This window comes from Rhinoderma darwinii, chromosome 2, assembly GCF_050947455.1.
Source record: "Rhinoderma darwinii isolate aRhiDar2 chromosome 2, aRhiDar2.hap1, whole genome shotgun sequence".
Classification (NCBI taxonomy): Eukaryota; Metazoa; Chordata; class Amphibia; order Anura; family Rhinodermatidae; genus Rhinoderma; species Rhinoderma darwinii.
Window position 1 is genome coordinate 235,080,470 of NC_134688.1, and position 21,986 is coordinate 235,102,455.

Below are 21,986 nucleotides of genomic sequence, written 5' to 3' on the forward strand. Positions count from 1 at the left end.
AAAACAACATTAAATCACCAACCCAACGGATAGGTCATAAAAGTTGTGGGCCCTACTGGGTGGTCGCAAATCCCCATTCCTCCTCACAAGCATGATTGTGGTAAGGAGTTTGTATAGTGATGGTCGAGCATACATGCTGCTGCTCTGGCACCATACAACTCTATGAGAGTAAGGCCTTAATACAACTCTATGAGAGTAAGGCCTTAATACAACTCTATGAGAGTAAGGCCTTATTCACACGAACGTGTAATATGTCCGTGTGACGGCCGTTAAAACAACGTACAAAATGTAATTCAATGGGGCTGTTCACAGCCGTTGTTTCAACGGAGCGTGTGAAGGGTCCGTTAAAAAATAGGACAGGTCTTATTTTTATTCACTTTATGCATCCCCCCCATAGACTCTAGTCTATGGGGGATGCGTGATAACGCATCCCACAGAGGTGCAGCACGGATGCACCTCCGAGGTTTCATACGCTCATGTGATTCTAGCCTAAGAGTGTACTGCGAAAAAGTAAACAAGTACTTCTTGTTTGGTACCTTGTGAAATCTGGTGGTACTGGGGTGGTGACAAAGGAAGCCATGGGTTTTCTGTGAACTTGCTGGAACATCATTAGAATTTCTGGACTCTTTGAGATAAGTTCACTCTTACTGCAAGATCGAAGCTGCAAAATAAAGAAGGATAATCGAATGAAAGCTCGATGAACCTATATGTGTAATATTAGAACATTTCTGTATAAACTTTCAAAAGCAAATCTCCTTGACTGAAGACAACCATAGAAGTTAGATAGCAGTCGGCTGGACATTTGTTTGGATAAAAACTCATAATTAGCAACATCTAAATTAGGAGTACACAACCTTTTTTTAGACTGAGGGACATATTGTCAGATTGTACTGCTCCCAAGGGCTGCAATAAAGCTTAACCCCTTAAGGACGCAGCCTAGTTTTGGCCTTAAGGCTCAGAGCCCATTTTTCAAATCTGACATATTTCACTTTATGTGGTAATAACGTCGGAATGCTTAAACCTACCCAAGCGATTCTGAGATTGTTTTCTCATGACACTTTGGGCTTCATGTTCGTGATAAAATTTGGTCGACATATTCAGTGTTTATTGGTGCAAAAATTGCAAAATTTAAAAAAATTGCATTTTTCAGAATTTAAATGCATCTGCTTGTAAAACAGACGGTTATACCACCCACAATAGTTACTAGTTCACATTTCCCATATGTCTACTTTAGATTGGCATCGTTTTTTGAACATGCTTTTATTTTTCTTGGACGTTACAAGGCTTAGAACATAAACGGCAATTTCTCATATTTTTAAGAAAATTTCAAAAGCCTTTTTTTTAAGATACCAGTTCAGTTCTGAAGTGGCTTTTAGGGGCCTATGTATTAGAAACCCTGATAAAACACCCCATTTTAAAAACTAGACCCCTCAAAGTATTCAAAACAGCATTTAGAAAGTTTTTTAACCCTTCAGGCATTTCACAGGAATTAAAGCAAAGTGGAGGTGAAATTTGCAAATTTCATTTTTCTTGCTGAATTTCAATTTTATTCATTTTTTTTTCTGTAACAGAGAAGGTTTTACCAGAGAAACACTACTAAATATGTATTGTCCAGATTCTGCAGTTTTTAGAAATGTCCCACATGTGGCCCTACTGCGCTCGTGGACTAAAACACAAGCCCTAGAAGCAAAGAAGCACCTAGTGCATTTTGAATCCTCTTTTTTATTAGAATATATTTTAGGCAGCATGCCAGGTTTGAGGAGGTGTTGAGGTGCCAAAACAGTAGGAATCCCCCAATAGTGATCCCATTTTGGAAACTACACCCCTTAAGGAATTCATTTAGGGTTACCATTTTGACCGCACAGTTTTTTCACAGCACGTATTTGAATTGGGCTGTGAAATGAAAAAAAATGTAATTTTTTCCAATAAAATGTCATTTGTGATCAAAATTTCTTATTTTCACAGGGAACAAAATACCCCATTTTGTTGCCCAATTTGTCCTTAGTGTGGCAATACCCCATTTGTGGTGATAAACTGCCGTTTGGGCCCATGGGAGGGCTCAGAAGGAAAGGAGCGCTATATGTTTGTTGGAGTCCAGATTTTGTTGGATTGGTTTTCGGGTGCCATGTCGCATTTGCAGAGCCTCAGAGGTATCAAAGCAATGGAAACCCACCAAAAGTGACCCCATTTTGGAAACTACACCCCTCAAGGAATTCATTTATGGTTGTTGTTAGCATTTTGACCACACAGTTTTTTCACAGCACCTATTTCAATTGGGCTGTGACATTAAAAAAATGACATTTTTTCCAATAAGATGTAATTTTTTACCAAAATTTCTTATTTTCACAGGGAACAAAATACTCAATTTTGTTGCCCAATTTCTCTTGAGTGCATCAATACCCCATTTATGGCAATAAACTGCCGTTTGGGCCCATGGGAGGCCTCAGAAGGGAAGGAGCGCTGTGTGTTCTTTGGAGTACAAATTTTGCTGGTTTGGTTTTCGGGTGCCATGTCGCATTTGCAGAGTCCCAGAGGTATCAAAGCAATGGAAACCCACCAGAAGTGACCCCATTTTGGAAACTACACCCCTCAAGGAATTCATTTATGGGTAATGTGACCATTTAGACTCCATAGTTTCTTCACAGAATGTATTTGAATTGGGCTGGGAATTAAAAAAAATATGTATTTTTTCCAATAATATGTCATTTTAACTCAAAAATTCTTATTTTCACAAGAAATAAAATACTCCATTTTGTTGCACAATTTGTTCTGAGTGCGGCAATACCCCATTTGTGGTGATAAGCCCCAGAGGTATCAAAGCAATAGAAACCAACCACAAATGACCCCATTTTGGAAACTACACCCCTCAAGGAATTCATTTATGGGTGTTGTGACCATTTTGACCCCATAGTTTTTTCACAGAACTTATTTGAATTTGGCTTGGAATGAAAACAAAATTTTATTTTTTTTAAATAATATGTAGTTTTGGCTGAAAATTTCTTATTTTCACAAGAAACAAAATACCCCATTCTGTTGCGCAATTTGTTCTGAGTGCCGCAATACCCCATTTGTTGTGATAAACTGCCGTTTGGGCCCATGGGAGGGCTCAGAAGGAAAGGACCACCATTTGGCCTACTGGGGATTTTCTAGTGCGAAGTCATGTATGCAGAAGCCCCTGAGGTACCAGTACAGTTGAAATCCGCAAGAAGTGACCCCGTTTTAAAAACTACACCCTTAAGGCATTCATCTAGAGGTGTAGTGAGCATTTTGACCGGAGACCTACACCCCATAAACTGCAATGTGGGTTCTCCCGGGTATGGCAATACCCTACATGTGGCTGTTATCAGCTGCCTGGACACACAGCAGGGCTCAGAGGGGAAAGACGAGGGAGGATAAGCTGTGCGGAGTGCATCAGGGTAAGTAAAATTGGGGTAAATTATAAACCAAGGGATGTATGATAAATTTTAAAACTGACTTTCATACAGAGCTCTGGTTATTCGGGACACGTGTCACATTGATATATTGTGTCATCCCTTATAGCAGACTTTGCACCTCTTTTGACTTTTTCCCTTCTTGCCAGTTTGGGGAACTTCTCCTGGAAAGTGTTGCCCTGGTACGATGCGTGTGGCCTCACTTCCAGAAGTACTGGGTGCCCCCCCTTCTTGGTCCCTAAAGATTAGTTTCTTGATAATCACCTCTTGAAATTCCGGGAAAGTTCCCGTCTGGCCTGCACATCGACGTAGCATGTACGCATTGTACAAAGCCATCTGTATGATGTGCCCGGCCAGCTTCTTATACCACACCGCATGGCACTGTAGGGCTTCAGGGCTTGATCTTACAAGTCCATCCCTCCCATGTACCTATTGTAGTCCAGGATGCAGTCTGGTTTGGGGGTGGCCTTTCCTTCATATATCCTAAACCTGTAGGTATACCCTGATGCACTCTCACAGCTTATACATCTTCACGCCATACCTTGCCCTCTTACCCGGCAGGTACTCGCGGAATTGAACCCTCCCTTTAAAATGTACCAGGGACTCATCAATAGAAATGCACTTCTCGGTGGTGTATACTTGGGAAAACCGGGCACTGGAACGGTCTAATAGGGGTCTCCGTTTATACAAACGGTCAAAACTGGGGTCATCTCGGGGTGGGCATGGCTCATTATCAGTATAATGTAAGAAGCGAAGTATTGCCTCATTTATTTATTTTTTTATTTAGGTTCCAGTTCAGTTCTGAAGTTGCTTTGAGGGGTCCATATATTAGAAACCCCTATGAAATACCCCATTTTAGAAACTAGACCCCTCAAAGTATTCACAACAGCATTTAGAAAGTTTATGAACCCTTTAGGTGTTTCACAAAAATTTAGAGCAAAGTAGAGGTGAAATTTACATATTTTTTTTTGTCAGGAGGCCCTGATCGCTATTCTAATACACTGCACTACATGCGTAGTGCAGTGTATTAGAACTGTCAGCTACTCACTGACAGCAAGCATAGTGGGTCCTGACGTTGTCAGGACCCACTAGGCTTACGTCTATGGCATAGCCGGACGCCATTGTTTGGTGTCCGGTTGCCATAGTCACCATCGCCGGCCGCTATTGCGTAGCAGGCCGGCGATGGCAGCTTAACCCCTAAAAAGCCGCGATCTCTATAGAACGCGGCTTTTAAGGGGTTAATCAGCGGGGCCACAGCGATTGGTCCCCGATGTAGGAGCTGTGACAGCTGCTGAACAAGACAGCAGCGTCACAGCTCCTGTATGTGTCGGGAGGACGACCGAAACGGCCGTTACTCCCGAGACGTACTATTACGGCATGGAGCGCGAACGATACAGCTGCCATGACGTAATAGTACGTCAAGGAGCGGGAAGGGGTTAAAGAGGTATATGGAATAAATGTCTGGCAGGTAGGGGTTCCCCTTTTGGGACTCCCATCTACCGGGAAAACACAAAAACCAAGCATTACGCAACTCTTATAAACTACAATGGATAGAGCAACATGCATGCGTGGGCCTCTCTCCACCTCATCTCTGGAGTGTCAAACAGGAGATCAGGGGATATGCCATAAAGGTCTCGGATGGGAATACCCCTTTAAAAGATCACTGTGGTTAAAATGATGCACTTAGACCTACTGTAGGGCCTAAGGGTGCGGTGCATGACCCCGGGGTTTGAAGTCCACTAAAGAGAGAAATGCCCTGCCCACTCAGGCCTGTATTAGGCCTAACAATGTTTTGCCTAAATTGTTCCTTTAAGTTGCTTAAAACAGAACCCCTACAGCCATGCTGTCTGTGACCTGATGGTTAGGGCTGCACAGAAATGCATCACAGACCACAGGTTGTGCACCCCTACTCTAAATAGTGTGAATAGTGGCAGCTACATATGCAAATGTGTGGTCCTTGATGTGGGAGGGAAAAGTTCCATAAAAGGATTTATCTTCCATTCTGCCAGAATAATATACTAGTGGATAAAACACTGCATGGTGTAATATGGTGCTTTTTATACTACAGTCAATGTTCAGAAGAGAAGGGTGAAAATAAGATTTCTGGTCGTTTTATAAGCATAACTTGCCGAAGAGGAAACTACATTCCAATTCTTTTCACATAAAACCCAATACATTTTTAAAGGCTTTGTACACACTTGCAACGACTTATATTATAGCTCCAATGCATCCAAAATAAAGAAAATTTGTAAATAGTCTTCATTAAAAAAAAAAACACGTGGTTTGAAGTCTACAGTGTCTATTTAGACCTATGCGCCAGTATGGTGACAGATTACAAGCAAACCCTGTGTAGTCTGATCCTGCACTCACTCTCCCATCTTTATCCTCTACTTAGAGTTTACATACATTCAGTAGGTTACTAAGTAGTAAAGGACAGATGGGTGGAAGTATGACTGCAGAATTAGACTACACAGAGTTTGCTTGTAGTCTGTAACTATGTAGACACATACAGTGGATATAAAAAGTCTACTACCTGTAAAATGCCAGGTTTATGTCATGTCAAAAAATAAGTCCAAGATGAATCATTTCAGAACATTTTACACCTTTAATATCACCTATAATCTGTACAATTATATTGAAAAACAAATGGAAATCTTTTGCAGGGGAAAAATAAAAATAATGAAAAAAAATAATGTGATTGCATAAATATGCACACCCTTAAACTAATACTTTGTTGAATTACCCTTTGACTTTCTGACAGCATTCAGTCTTTCTGGGTAGAAGTCTATCAGCATGGCACATCTTGACTTGGCAATTGTTGCCCACTCTTCCTTGCAAAAGCGCTCCAAATCTGTCAGATTGCGAGGGCATCTCCTGTGTTCAGGCCTCTTCAGGTCACCCCATAGATTTCCCATTCGATTAAGGTCTGGGCTCTGGCTGGGCCATTCCAAAGCTTGGATCTTCTTCTGGTGAAGCTATTCTTTTATTGATTTGGAGCTATGCTTTGGGTCATGTTCGTGCTGAAAGGAGAAATTCCTTTTCATCTTCAGCTTTTTGGCAGAGGCCCACAGGACTTGTGCCAATGTTGCCTGATATTTGTAACTGTTCATAATTTTTTCCACCTTGACTATGCCCCAGCTGCAGAAAAACAGCCCCAAAGCAAAATGCTGCCTCCACCATGCTTCACTGTGGGTACGGTGTTGTTTTGGTGATGTGCAGTGTTGGCTTTGCGCTAAACACACCTTTTGGAATTATGGCCAAAAAGTTCAACCTTGGTCTCATGAGACCATAACACATTTTCCCACATGCATTCGGCAGACTTGATGTAGGGCTTTGCAAAACATATCCGGGCTTGGATGTTTTTCTTGGTTAGTAAAGGCTTCTATCTTGCCACCCTACCCCACAGCCCAGACATATGAAGAATACGGGAGATTGTTGTCACATGCACTACACAACCAGTTCCTGCCAGAAAATACTGCAGCTCCTTCAATGTTGCTGTAGGCCTCTTGGTAGCTTCAAGTTTTGAGGGACGTCCAGTTCTTGGTAATGTCACTGTTGTGCCAAATGTAATTCACTTCTTGATGACCGTCTTCACTGTGTTCTATGGTATATCAAATGCCTTGGAAATTCTTTGGTACCCTTCTCCTGACTGATGCCTTTCAACAGTCAGATCCCTGTGATGTGTTGTAATCTATTTACAGACCATGGCTTTTGGTGTCACATGCAACAAAGAAAATGGCAGAAAAATCCCAATAGAACAGCTGAACTTTATATGGGGTTACTCAGAATCACTTTAAATAGTAGTCAGTACACAGCTGCCATTATTTAATAGATTTAAATGTGATTGGCTAATTCTGAACACAACCACATCCCCAATTATAAGGTGTTAACACTTATGCAACACATTATTGTAGTTTTGTTATTATTCCCCTCTAAATTATTTCAGTTTGTTTTTCAATGGAATTGTACAGATTATGGGTCAAATTAAAGGTGGGAAAAGTTCTGAAATGATTCATCTTGTACTGATTTTTTGACATGACAAAAACCTTGCATTTTAACAGGGGTGTGTAGACTTCTTATATCCATTGTAGGTCTTAACAGGCGCTATGTACACAAAAATGGTAGGATATATTTATGCAAGACAAACAATGGTTGTGAAAAAGGACATACCATTTAAGCAAAATAAAGGAGCTGCTCCAAAATACTCTAATGCATTTGGTGACTCTTGGGCTCCATGCACAGGACCGTATTTTTCATCAGTAATTACGGTCCGTAATTACGGACCCATTCATTTTTATTAGCCTCTGACACCTTTCAGTATTTTTACTGATGGGTGTCCGTGCTGAAAAAATGATAGAACCTGTCCTATTCTTGTCAGTAATTACGACACGGACTCTTCCGTGGAAGTCTATGGGAGCTTTTGGAAATACGGACGGTTAATGATGTGCATTTGTAAACAGTCCGTCTTTACGGAAGCGTTGCTAGGCAATATGTTTAGGACATCATTTGCAGCATCCCTCTTTTTTTACGGAGCCATATATACGGATCAAATACGGATGCATATAGACCGTATACGTAACACCCGTTTGTAAATACGCATGAATTACGGATGCCAACGGATCCGTATTTACTGATCGCTGAAAATGCGGCCGTGTGCATGGAGCCTTAGGCTCCGTGCCTGTAATTACGGCCAGGGACAGCCGGCCATATTTACAGGCCGTGCTCCCATTATAACGTATGGGAGCACAGTCCGTAAAATAAAAAAATAGGACAAGTCCTATTTTTTTCTGCAAGTTTTCTATGGCACGGACAGCTTCCCGTAAATATACGGGAAGGTGTCCATTGGCCATAGAAACGTATGGGCCCGTAATTACGGTCGTGTGCATGGGGCCTTAGAGACAGGATTATCTTAACTATTCTGTCACAGACACCACAAGCACTACTCACACTGCCAACAGTTTAAAAGAAGATTGATTTTATGTTCTAATCAGCGAAGAATAACACTGATCCTTAACCCCTTAATGACCAGCCTATTTTGGGCCTTAAAGAGGTTCTGTCACCACATTATATGTGCCCTATCTCATAGATAATGTGATCGGTGCTGTAACGTAAATAACAGAGTTTTTTGTTTTGAAAAACTATCATTTTTCAACAATTTTAGATTTATGCTAATTGGTTTCTGAATAGACAACTGGGCTTTATTACCTTTTTACAAAGTGGGCGTTGTAAAGGGGAGTGTATGACGCTGACCAATCAGCGTCATACACTTCTCTACATTCATGTCCATTTGTACTCAGCACAGCGTGATCTAGCGAGATCACGCTGTGCTGTCACATACACCCACATTAACTTGACTGAAGTGTCTTCAGAGTAAATAGACCTCATCTCCAGCCAGGACGCGATGTCTATTCACACTGCCGACACTTCGGTAACGTTTTTATGGGGCTTAATCACAGAACAGCGAGATCACGCCAATCCGTGTCATGATCAAAGGGTACTTTCCACTCTTCGATCGAGTCACCGAAAACCCAGTGACGCGATCGAAGACCAGGGAATCGGTCTGCAGTCAGCCCTGGGGACAAAGGACCCCAGGGATATCTGCTCATTATGCCTGCTGTTAGGCAAAAACAAAGACTTAGCTGGTCATAAAGATAACCCTTTTAATATGAGAGCCACTGAGGCAATCAGCTGATCGCCTCTGGTCCGGTTTCCAAGACCCCAGACAAACAACAGATTCTGCTCGGGGGAAGTTGCCGTCTGCATCATTTCCATGTAATACATGGGTGGCCTGGGTCAATCAGAGCAAGACTCTCTGCTTGTTAGCGGGTCTCCACTCTGGCGCACAGAGGATTCCTACCTCCCCATGATATCCAAATGCTCTTATAGGGCCCTGATGGAATAACCCCTTAAATTGTAAACATTCAAAACATAAGCTCTTATTATTTACTTGATGCTCTACTTCCTGCAAAAGAGATTCAAGAAGTTCAGTTTCTTGTGTCAGAGAGGTCTTCTGACCTGAAATAAGAAATGACAAAAAAAAAATTCAAATTAAAACATCGTAACATCTGCAATGTTACCTGTTCACTAGGCTATCTGTAAAATTAGTGCACAAAGAAAAAAAAAAAAGTGGTATATGATTTATATTAAAAAGCTGCACTGATTCGATTCAACCTTTTGGAACACAGTCCTTAGAGACATGTGTTCACCCGATATAATACTACACTAACTAAAGATAAGGAGACTGGAATGCTTATTTTACAACAGCAGATTTTTAACCGGATTGGAAGAATGATCAGAAAAATACACCACGATATCAAAGAATATAAAATATTATAATTATCCACTTTTTGTCTGGCAGAGATCTTATTTGGAGTGCATCAATGTAACAGCATACCCATAAGTGTGATGAGTTTATTTTTCAGCTGAGTGTCAAGTCTGGCAATCATCATTTCAACTGCATTGCGAATTTCTCTAACTCGTTCGTCCTTAGCACCCCGTACAGCCTCAACATTCCGCTCCTAAAAGAAAAAAAACACTAAAAACATTAATTCTAATCATTGTACAATCGCAGTAATAGGCTTTTATTATAATATGCAAAGATGATCGATTTAACATAGTTCTTTGCAAAGCTTCTCTTAGATCAACTGAGTAACAACCGTTGAATATGCAGTATAGAAATTTAATGTATTTTGAAAATTAAAGTATCTCTAGCGTTAAAGAAAAAAAACAAACATTTAAAAAGACAGCACTTTGCTTAAAAAATTGTTGATCTGTAAATCAAGATTTTTGCGTAGTCATCGTAAAATCATTTACTTGTCCAGTTCATTGGGTGACACAGGCTTTGGGTATATGCTGTTGCCACTAGGAGGCATGAATATGAAATTTGAAAAAAATTTGACTCCTCCTACAGGATATACCCTGCCCACAGACACGGAGCTATTCAGTCTGTCCGCAAGCAGTAGGAGAATAGATACATTGTAAGATAAGCATGTCAAACGCTAGAGGGGAATCCCTCAAACAGACAACCGTAAATGTAAATAAAACCTTGAAAAACAATTTGGTGGGAGATGTGTCCCCCAATGAACTGGACAGGAAAAGGATTTTATGGCATGTACTCAAAGGTTCGTTAAATTGGAGGACACAGACTGTGGGACGTCCTAGAGCAGTACCCAGGGGCGGGAACAGAACGCAGGACATGGCGAGCTTATGCACAGATGCCTGCAAGGCCTAGCAATCCAGGGAAGCGTCTGCAGAAGCAAAGGTGTGCACCTGGTAGAACTTGACAAAGGTGTGCATAGAAGACCACGTGGCTGCCATGCACAATTGAAGGGCAGAGGCCTGAGGGCGCATAGTCCAGGAAGCCCCAACCGCTCTGGTAGACTGGGCCGTGACCTGGAAAAAAGGAACCCTTTCCCGGACACGATAAGCCTTACAAACAAATCATTCGGATCTACCGAGCAACGGTGGCCTTAGAGGATGCCAAACCCTTCCCGGGAGCCACAGGGAGGATGAGGGAATTCGACCACCGGAAGGAAGCAGTGATCGGCAAATCCGCAGAGCATGGACAACATCCAGATTGTGGAGGGAACACTCCCTCCGATGACTGGGAGAAGGACAAAAAGACGGCAAGACAATGTCCTCATTCATGTGGGAGGACAAATAGAGAGGGCACAGTGCAGAGAACTGCTTTGTCTCGGTGAAGAGTCAGAAACTGAGGACAAGAGAGAGTTGCCAACTTAGAGACCCTATGGATGGAGGTTTACGCTACCAGAAAAACCACCTTCCAGGACAGAAAACTAAGAGAGATCTCTCTCAAAGGTTCAAAAGCAGTCGACTGCAAGACATCCAAGACCAAATTCAAATCCCACGAGGAAATCAGAGGACAATAAGAGGGTCCGCATGAGCCATCCCCTGCAAAAATGTTTTAATGTCAGCTTTGGACGCCAACGGGCGACCAAATAAAATGGAAAGGGCAGATACCTGCCCCTTCAGGGAATGGAGAGCTAAACCGTGATCAAAACAGCGCTGTAAAAATCACCCGCTCCAGAGTACACGTGTGGAACTGCGCAAATGGAATAGTCTCGATAAAAGCCACCTCGGTCCCGAGCAATCGCATGCAGAGGCGGAGTGAGGTTGTGCCAGCCATCTGTAGGGAACAAATACCGTGTTGAAAAATTAAGACGTTCCGGGGGAAGGGACACCTTTGCCGAGTGAGTGTTGAAGATGACCCCCCAAAGACAGACAGACAGACACACACACACACACACAATCTGAAGGAGATAGGCAAGACTTGGACCGGTTGATGATCCAACCGAACCAATTCAGTGTCCTGAGTGATCTGGAGGGCCGTATCGTTGCCCCCCCCCCCCTTGGAGAGATTTGATTAGGAGGTCATCCAGATACAGGGTGACTGACAACCCCTTGGTGAGAAGGAGTAAAATCATGACAAAGAACTCTCGTGAACACTCGTGGGGCTGTGGCCAGGCAAAAAGGAAGGGCCACAAATTGGTAATGACGAGACAGTACCGCAAAACTAAGGAAGCGCTGGTGGGACGTGCATATAGGGACGTGTAGATATGCATCTTCCATATCCACAAAATAAAGAAATCCCCACTGTTCCATGGAAGAGATGACAGATCAGAGAGATTGCATCCGAAAATGACGGACCCAGACATGTGTGTTGAGGCACTTGAGATCCAGTATAAGCTGAACTGTCCTTTTTGGGGACGACAAAAAGGTTGGAATAAAGACCTTTGCTTCAAGAGTACTGAAATGATGACCCCCTGAAGAAGCAGAGAGTCGATTGCGCGAAAAAAGGGTACCGCCCTGGATGGATACTCTGGAACAGCTGACTGCAAGCATCCTTTCAGAGCACTTCTTTCAAATTCAATTTTGTATCCCAAAGATGCCACCTCCTGAACCCAGTCATCCAAAATGTCAACGAGCCAGATGGCCTTGAAGTACAGAAACCTGCCCCCAAACAGAGGAAAGTCGAGTGGGGGCACACCTTCAGAAGGAAGTGGCCTTGCCGAGTCCAAACTTTGCAGGTGAAGATCGGGGACACCAGGGAGGGCAGGGTCTTGAATGATGGGTTGGCCTTCTGATCCTGGTGAGTCTGCAGCCTGGAGGAAGTAGTGTTAGAGAAAGCACGAAAGAAGCGAAAACGCAGAACCGCCTTTTTGGCCGGGGTAGTGCGCTTAAATCTATTCTGAGGAAGATGCGTGCTTTTACCACCCGTGGCTTATGAGAGAATCTCGCCAAACCTAGGCCCAAAGGGAAGAGACACTGAAAAGTGTAGAGCAGTCAGTGAGTGCTTGGGAGGCTGAATCAGCAGACCAAGCCTTGAGCCAGGTAGTCCTGCGAATAGCAACAGAGGAAGCTGAAGCCCTCGCTACCAGGTGGGCCACGTCAAGAGCAACTGCGCAGATATACTTGGTTGCATTGGAGATCAGGCGAGATAGAGTGACTTGAGAGCCATGACAAGAGCTTGTGAGCCCGTTCAGTGAAGGCTCTGCTAATCCAGACAAATGCAAAAAACGTGGCGATCCAGGCCATCAGCAAAGTAGTAACTTTGGCTAGGCGTGAAACCAGGGGATCTACCACCGGAGTCCACACTCATGCGGAAGAGTTGCCTCTTGAAAGGGGTAGAAAACATCCAGATGGCTAGAGTGGGAAAACTTCTTGTCCGGGTGCTCTTTACTTAAAAACAATACCTTCTAGTTCCGAATGGGCTGGAAAAACAGCCTGAGAACGTTGGGGCTGAAGGAAAGAAATGGAGTCAGTGGAAGGTACAGAAGCAGTGACTTGAAGTGTGTCAAGGACAGCTCTAATTAGGACCTGCACCGAGGTGGGAAGAGTGGTAGAACCCCTACCAAATTAATCTGAATCAGATAATTCACCATCAGACAAAACCGCTCTAGGAGGAGAGGAGGCACCAGACTTGACTTCAGGGCCAGAAACACCTTGTCCACATGGGGGAGGTGAAATAGTAGAGGATGGTGAAAATTAAGACAAATCGAGAAGCACTAGTTGCGGGGTCGACCACAAGGGAAAGACTCGGATGGGGAGTACATATGAGGATGGACAGAAACACCACCTAAGATGCACTGAGTAATGTTCGCTAGGTTACCATCCGGAAAAGGGTGTTAGCCCACTCCGAATCCACACCCATCACACCAGGAGTGAGCAACACTGGGGGTGGCAGGGGTGCAAAGGCCTCAGGCATTTGGTTAAGAGGTTGACATGCATCACATAAGGAAGTAGATTGACCATAAGGAAATTTAGTATTGCACTTTAAGCAGGCATAATAAATGGCAAAACGTAGTCTGGCGTGAGGGTTTCCCTTTTAGAGTCAGACACGGCAGTAAAAAGTGTTACCTAAAGAGAACCTTTTACCTGCCCACACATGTGCAGCATGTAATGGGCAGGGCTGTTCAAACCCTGGGGGAATTGACATTTTTTCCCTATCTCCCTCCGTTATTTAGATATTGGTGCCGTTATATTTGGCGCCCGATATTTAAATAACCCCCTGGACGGTCAATGGGGCATGTAATTCGCAAGGGGGCGTGTTACTATCGCTGTGACACTGTCCAATCAGCAACGGACAGTGTCACAGCAAGAGTTGGAGAGAGGAGAGCGTGTACGCACACGCATCTCCGCCGCCACCACGGAACAGAAGAGAAGGTGAATTCTTCTTCTTCTGTTCCATGGCGGCGTGAGCATCTTCGGCAGCGGCATCGGAGCGGTGCGCACATGCGTTCTCACTCACTCTTCAGCTCTAGGCAGACAAGGACAGGACTGTGTGATCCGAGAGAGATCACACAGTCTTGTGCAGCTTGTCTGCTGAGAGCTAAAGAGCGAGAGCGTGCACGCACAGGCTTTCCTATGTCCAGCTCTTGCTGTGCCACAGACCTTAGTGATTGGACAGTGTCACACCGATGTTACACACCCCCATGCCAATTACACGCAACATTGACAGTTCAGTGGGTTATTTAAATATCGGGCGCCGAATATAACGGCACGGATATCTAAATAACAGAGGAAGATAGGAAAAAAAAATTAAAGTGCCCCAGGGTTTGTACAGCCCTGCCCATTACATGCTGCACATGTATGGGCAGGTGAAAGGTTCTCTTTAACTTCACACAAAAGTAGTGAAAGGGGAGAAGATGATCACTCATACTGCGTAGGAAGGAGTACTCCTATTTAGGGAGTAATGGCTGCTTCACCTAGCACTGCTAGAGAAGTGTAACTGACTAAAAGCTAGCACAGTGATATATGCTCCCTTAGGAAACGGATTCAGCGCTTGTAGGCTAAGGCACCTATAGGGGAATAGCATAGGCGGATCTTTTCTGCTTTTAAGATGTCAGAAGACCTTCTGAGGCAAGAAGCAGCAGCAGGTCCTGTGTCCCCAGCAGCATCCGTCTAAATGAAGGATAGCAGAAGGGAATGCCAAAGCCCTGCCCACGGAGCTCCGCGATTGGCCACTGGCAGTCATGTGAGGAGACCAGCTAATCAGGAGAGAAACATAATTCCGCATGAGAATAGGGGGGGGGAATTCTTGTAGAGACTCCGCTTAGTGTAGTAGACACTTCTGCTGATAGAAGCAAAGACTGAATAGCTCAGTGTCTGTGGGCAAGATATATCCTGTAAGAGTCACTTTATTTCATAGTGTTAAGCCCCCTAGTAGCAACAGACTATACCCACGGTATACCCAATGTAACGAACAAGAAAACTATTAGCTGAATCTGCTTCTAAACATTAGTACTGACTGGTTGTTGCCCGTGCGGGGGCTGCTCATATTTATGCATCAAGAGTCTTCTGTATGGGAGTTAGCACTATAAATTGTAGTGTAATGTGATGCTACAACACTAGCTCCCATATTAGTGGAGCCTAGGAGGTAGAGCTGAACACTCAGTCTCAAACGGCATAAGTATGAGCAGCCCGCCGCACGGACCATGGATATTCTTCAGTATGGTCAATATATCAAAGTTATTTAGTGGTTATTGATTACACAGCTCAACTTTGGTTAACCTCTAGATAGGCAAATGGTGTTTACGACATAACATACAGAATATACTATCATTATCGAATTGCTCCCTTTACGAGTTGAACTTATTCAGGTAATAAAGGAAAGCAGCCACAGGGAGATCAAATACTTTACAGCTCACCCTACAGATTGCATTATGGCAATGGAGGCAGGAAAGTGACAGTCAATCATCACACATCACAACAGCCACTATTCTATCCTAGTTTATAGTTTGTCAGTAGAAACATTCAGAGAATACAGAGTACAAGAGGCAGTTGTATTCTGCGGACGGATTCAGAAAAATAAATTACGGTAATGCAAAAAGCCAGCGGATTGCGAAAGTAAGGTCGGGTTCCCACGAGGAAGATATGCAGCATAAAAATCACACAGCGTGTCCAACTTGGAACCTGCAGTACATTCCGTCCGAAAAACGTGGTGCGATTTTTCTAACGAAATATCCGCTGCGGAAGAAGGCCGTTCATACTTACCCCCTTCGTACTTTGACGTCTGCTCGGGCCTCCCTGGATGACGTTGCAGGCGATGTGATACTGCAGCCTGTGATTGACCGCTGCAGCGGTCACATGGGATGCAATGCCATTCTAGGATGCCGGCCTGCAGGAAGGAGGAGGGGGTTCTGGGCAAGTATTAGTTTTCTTTTTTCCATTGTTGCGATTTTTGCGGCGTAATAGTTGCGAATACGCCCCAAATGTCGCAACACTCGTTGCGGGTTTTGCATCCCCATTGAATTCAAAGGGGGAAAACTTGCAACAGAAAAAAAAAAAAAAAACACAGCATAACCGGACATGCTGCAGAATTAAATTCTGCACCACAGGTCAATTAACATTTACACTGCGGTTTTTTTTCTGCAGCGTGGGCATGAGATTTTCTAAATCTCATACACTTTGCTGCTACTGTAAATGCTGCGGAATTTCCACACAGAACTCTGTTGCGGAAATTCCACGGCGTTTACGCTACGTGGGAATCCAGCCTAAGTGTTTTTTACTGCTGCACCAAATAGACTGGAATACATAGTAACTAAATCAGTAGACCTGTATAGATTATCCCAGAAAGTCGGGTCCATTTTCACAGACCTGGTTCACCCGCTAAAGCGAATGGGTCTGTGAAAACTATCGGGTGCCACTCGGATGCCATGAAAAACGTCCCGAGTGGCACTCGGTCTTGTGCAACGGCCATAAGTGACCAGCTGCTCTAAGTCACCTTTATGTTAACAGGGTCACAACATTTTCAGTGCAGACTTTTAGAATACAGGCCTAAATAAAGCATTGATAATAGAGAAGGACAGTTGATAAAGAGACAATGCTGTAGTAAAAACTTCACAATACATAAAAAAAATTAAAAAATAAAAATCAAGGGAAAGGTTCATTAACCATATTACTGCAATTTCTTACCACTTCTTGAACAAGACTAATTAATTCCATTAGCCGCCGCCGAAGCTTGGCCACCTCTTCATTAACTTTTGTAACATGCTGCTCATAAATTTCCGCCAGTGGCTTGAAAGTGTGTCCGCCATGCTGAAATAATAACCAAGACAACATTATTTTTACGTTCGGAAGGTCAAATCGTAACACCCAAGGGATAATTTTATTACTGATAAGTTTGTATTACAATTCACTATATCCTCCCAAAATGAATGTACATTTTACCCTTTATGTGGGTCCAGGAGGCAGTACACCACAACATTGCATTTATGTACACATCTGACTCTGCTGAAAATGTCAATGTGAGTGGGACTCAGGGGACACAAACACGATAAAGCACACTTTACATTCGTAAAACACAGACGCAATAATATTACTCAAGATACACTTGTACAGAGACATTGTTAGGCCCCCCGCACACATTTATGCCCCAAGTTTAGCATGTATGACAGGAAAACTCTTGCCCATAGGGCTCTATTATCCCGATGGAGGCCAAAAAGAGTGTCCTTTTGGCCTCTATAGGGCTTGTATACGTTAATATGAACAATAAGTTTCACCGATCTACACGGACTTAAAGTGTTTGATTGAACGTATGACATGTCGAGACAGACGATCCTCTAATGCTGTAGATTGTAAAACAAATCCAACATAGTGTAGTCCGTCCCACACTCTGGTTAAAAGGCAGGTTTTTTTTTTATGATTTTCACAAAATTAGTAGAAAACAGCGCTCAGTTTAAAACATGGCATGCCGTGCACTTGCCTGAACCTGGGTTTCACACAGTCTCTTCTTCCAGGGCACGGCGTGCCACATTTGACACTATTTAAGCGCTGTTTTCTACTACTTTTTGGAGTATAATAAAACCAAAAAAACCTGCCTTTTAACCAGAGAGTGTTACAGTCTACATTATAGTTAATGCTGTAGATGATAAAATAAATCCAATACTCTTTTTTTCCCATTGGAGAGGATTATTTGATACATCAGAGACCTTTGGGCTGCAGAGATTGGCATAGGGAAGTGGAGGAAACCCTCTCAGAATAACATACCCAACATTGAGATGGATTTGTCACACCTCTTGGCTGATGCACTTCCAAAGTAGTGCAGGTTCATCGTGTCTACCTCGAGTGGAGGAGGAGGAGGACGACTTTTGACTCCAACCAATTAGTTCAATTAAGAACCTCAAGTCAGCAGAGAAACATTATTTATATTTTGCCTTTATCTTACCTTTGAGTTCTCACCTGCTCCGCTGTACTTGATTGTTCCTCTCAGGGTATGTTCACATGGCCTATAAAAATAATCGGAAGCAGAATGCCTCCACATATCTGCCCATTGATTGCAATGGGAAAAAACTGCGTTCTGTTCCGACATGCCGTAATTTTACGTGGCCGTTTTGAAAAACTTCCGCGTAAAAAAAACGGCCGCGAAAAAGAAGTGGAGGTCACTGCTTGGGACGTTTTTGGAGCAGTTTTTCATGGATTCTATAGAAAACAGCTCCAAAAACGTCCGTAAAAAAACGCAGCGAAAATCGTGAGTGGCTTCAAAAAAGTCTGAAAAATCAGGAGCGGTTTTCCCTTTAAAACAGCTCCGTATTTTCAGACTTTGAGTTTGTGAGTGAACATACCCTCCGAGATATATTACATGTTAATCTGTCTTGTATGTTTAGTTTACTTTAGTATACTTTTATTTTTTTTTAAGGATGCAATAGTGTAGTAGGTTAGGCTATTCCATCCGGAGGGAACCCACCAAAAAAAGTGCACCACGCGGTATCTCTAACATGGGATCCTATTGTGTGACAGATGCCACTTCATGTCATCCGTCTAAACGTGTATCTATAGGGGGACATTCTCTAAAGCCGGAGTCCCCAAAAAGGTAGCGCTTTGCTCAGGAATTCCAGCCCCATGCAAGCACCTGGCGACGCTGTTCATATATGGATAGTAACGTCAGGAGCTTCCCCAAGGCTGGAGTCCTGGGGTAGAGCACAGATGCTCTAAGAGGCAACTCCAGCTTTATAGAGCTCCTGACATCACTGTCCAGTTGTAACGTCTATGGCCGCAGACCGTCTTCCTGACACCCTTTGACGGCCGCGGCCATAGACGAGCGAGTTCCAGGCGGCATCTCCCTCCTGGGAGACGCCGGCACTCACTTCCTTGTCCGGACATGGTCTCCCGCAGGGCGCGCGTGCCCGCGCACAGCCTTAAAATGCCAGTACGCACACATTTGCAGAATAGATGCAATTAGCCCAAAATGCCTCTGAACTATAAAAGGGGATCTGCCCTCTCCATCTTTGCCTGAGCGTTGTGTTACCTTAAATTTGTCCTTGCAAAAGGTCTCCTAGTGTTTTCCAGTTCCCAGTGTTTCCTGTTCCTGCTGCCTGTACCCTGTATCCCGTGCTTCTGTATCTTCAAGAGTTGGAGTCGTGTTGTGCCCTCCGCTGCATCTATTGTGTCGAACCCCGCCGGGTGTCTGTCTACTGTCGGAGCCTCATCTTACCCTGAATCCACCGCTATGGTCTACATTGCCTCAGGTACCCTTTCAGAACTACAGACATTGCATTATCCCTGTTTGGCCAGCTGCTATCCCGTTACGCGGTACGGCCCAGTGGGTCCACACCCAACGCTGTGACACCGATGCTGTCAGGAGCTTCCCCGATCACAGCACTTCAGGTAGCGCACTGCTAGGGGTGTTTGGACAACTTATACCACGATGTCTACACAGTTAGATACATCGCAGACTTTCATTGGGAGTATATGTTGGGAGTCCTTCCTATATATACCTCTGACACAAAATATATATATATATATATATATATATATATATATATATATATATATATATATATATATATATAAAAATGAATGCATTTCTGTTGTCTGACGTCTGTTGTATGTTGCATGTTCGTTATGTATGGCCAAACGACTGAACCAATATGCACCAAATTTAACACATAAGTAAATCACGCACTTCCAAAAGGTTTAGACTGGGTTTCAGCTCTCTAGGACCTACCGTTATCGACATTCACAATAGCAAATATGACACCACTGGCTTCCACATCAAGGACCTTCATACCACATCAGATGACCTGTATTAGCCAATGGAAGCTCACAGGTCCTTCATTCTTAGCCTCACTCACATTTTTAGGCCAGGTTTCCATAACAACCAAGCCATTTTTCTTTACTTGACGGGTTACTCGCTGTAAACGAATCCCTATACTGGATTTGAGCAGTCTCATAAATTAAAACCCATTCATACCAGTCATGCCTCCAAAAAGGAACCCTGCACTTAGATGAAAGCCTACTGTGGCAAAGAGCATGGCTGTTAGAATAAATACCCATTTACACTAGTCAGTTAATGAGAATTGGCCAGTACGTTTAAGGAGAGGATCAATGATGAAATTGATCTTCGTCGAACGTGCCACCATAAAAATGATCAGCAGCACTATTGTTAAATGTAACTGCTGCTGCTAGTGACATTTACACAAGGCATTGCTGTCGCAAGGCAACCATAACGCGCTTTGCCCAACAGGAAGTGTCACCATACTATTGGCCACAATATTTCAAACAGCCGATCAATCATTGGTGGTTTGAAAAATCGTCGTGAGTAAACCCTCCTATAAGTGTATGAATTTGTTGTTTACCCCATTTCCACGTCTTTGTAAGAAGAGCCAGGATACGAAAGATAAGGAATGCAATAATCACACAAGGTAAAGGAATGATTTATTGACTTACAAAAGTATCATTAACCCCTTCACGACATTTGACGTATGGGTACGCCATGGAAAGCTAGTGCTTCCCGCATTTTGCCGTATCCATACACCATATGCTTAGCACCGGCTGAGAAGCTTAGCGGGTGCCATCATAGCCGGATGACAGCGGCATCATACAGCTCACATCCGGCTGTAATGGCGGGGACCAATATTAGCTTCGATCCACGCCATCAACCCCTTAAATGCAGCGCTCAAACATGATCGCTGCATTTAAGGTGTTTGCAGCTCATCCGAACCCTTGCAATAAAATTGCCGGGATTCCGGTGGCTGCAATGGCAACCAGAGGCCTAATACTGGCCTCCCGGTCTCCCTAGAACGGAAGCCGGCCAGGACCAGCCCGGCGGCGGAGCCTTAACGGCTTCTGTAGCCGCCGGCAAGATGGCGCCGGCTCAGGAGCTGATCCGGCGCTATCAGCGGTGGAAGTCAGCTGTATGTTACCGCTGACATCCACCTGTAACGGCAGGAACCGGAGCTAGCTCTGATCCCTGCCATTAACCCCTTCGATGCAGCGATCTAAAGCGATCGCTTCATCTTAGCGGTTGCTAGCAGATCGCCAGCCCTGACAGGCAATCAGGCGACTGCTGCTATGGCAATAGGAGACACAATGGCCTCCTGATCTGCCATTACGGAAGCCGATTAGGCCCCGCTGGGAGGCGGAGCCTAATCGGTTTGCCGTCGGTGAATAACTGACAGATCTAATACATTGCACTATGTAGGTAGCGCAATGTATTAGAAAAAAAAAATGTGACGGTTGGACCTTCAAGTCCCCTAGTATAAAAAAAGTGTGTAAAAAAAGTGTGTAAAAAAAAGTGTAAAAAAATAAGTGTGACAACATAATAAAAGTTTAAAGTAAAATAAAACACAATCGCCCTGTTCCCTTATCAAGTCCTTTATTATTGAAAAAATAATAATAAACCATACGTATTTGGTATCGCCGCGACCCCAACGACCTGTGGTGAACAGCGTACTTAAAAAACTATACCAGAGTTTGTTTTTTGGTCACTTTTCCTACAAATATTGGAATAAAAAGTGATCAAAAAGTCGCACGTATCCAAAAATGGTACCTATAAAAACTATAGCTCGTCTCGCAAAAAACAAGCCCTCATACAGCTCCGTCGACGAAATAGTTAAAAAGTTATGGATCTCACAACTTGGTGACAGAAAAAATACATTCTTTTTATAAATTTTATTGTGCAAAAAGTTGTGAAACATAAAAAAGTGCTATAAATCAGGTATCGCCGGAATCGGACTGACCCGCAGAATAAAGGTAACATGTAATTTATAACGCGTGGTGAACTCTGTATAAAAAAAAAACATGCCAGAATTGCGT

General features: G+C 43.6%; 1 protein-coding gene across 5 annotated transcripts in view; it reads right to left on the bottom strand.

Moving 5' to 3' along the window:
* TRIM37 (tripartite motif containing 37) overlaps window positions 1-21,986 on the bottom strand; it is a 149,125-nt gene that overhangs the window by 80,262 nt on the left and 46,877 nt on the right. For all 5 annotated transcript variants that reach the window (XM_075852950.1, XM_075852949.1, XM_075852948.1 and 2 more), the window contains 4 exons: window positions 16,866-16,988; window positions 9,826-9,949; window positions 9,379-9,446; window positions 537-661 (listed from right to left, as the gene is read on the bottom strand). In XM_075852950.1, the coding sequence (XP_075709065.1) occupies window positions 537-661; window positions 9,379-9,446; window positions 9,826-9,949; window positions 16,866-16,988 (440 nt within the window). The remainder of the gene's footprint in view (window positions 1-536; window positions 662-9,378; window positions 9,447-9,825; window positions 9,950-16,865; window positions 16,989-21,986) is intronic.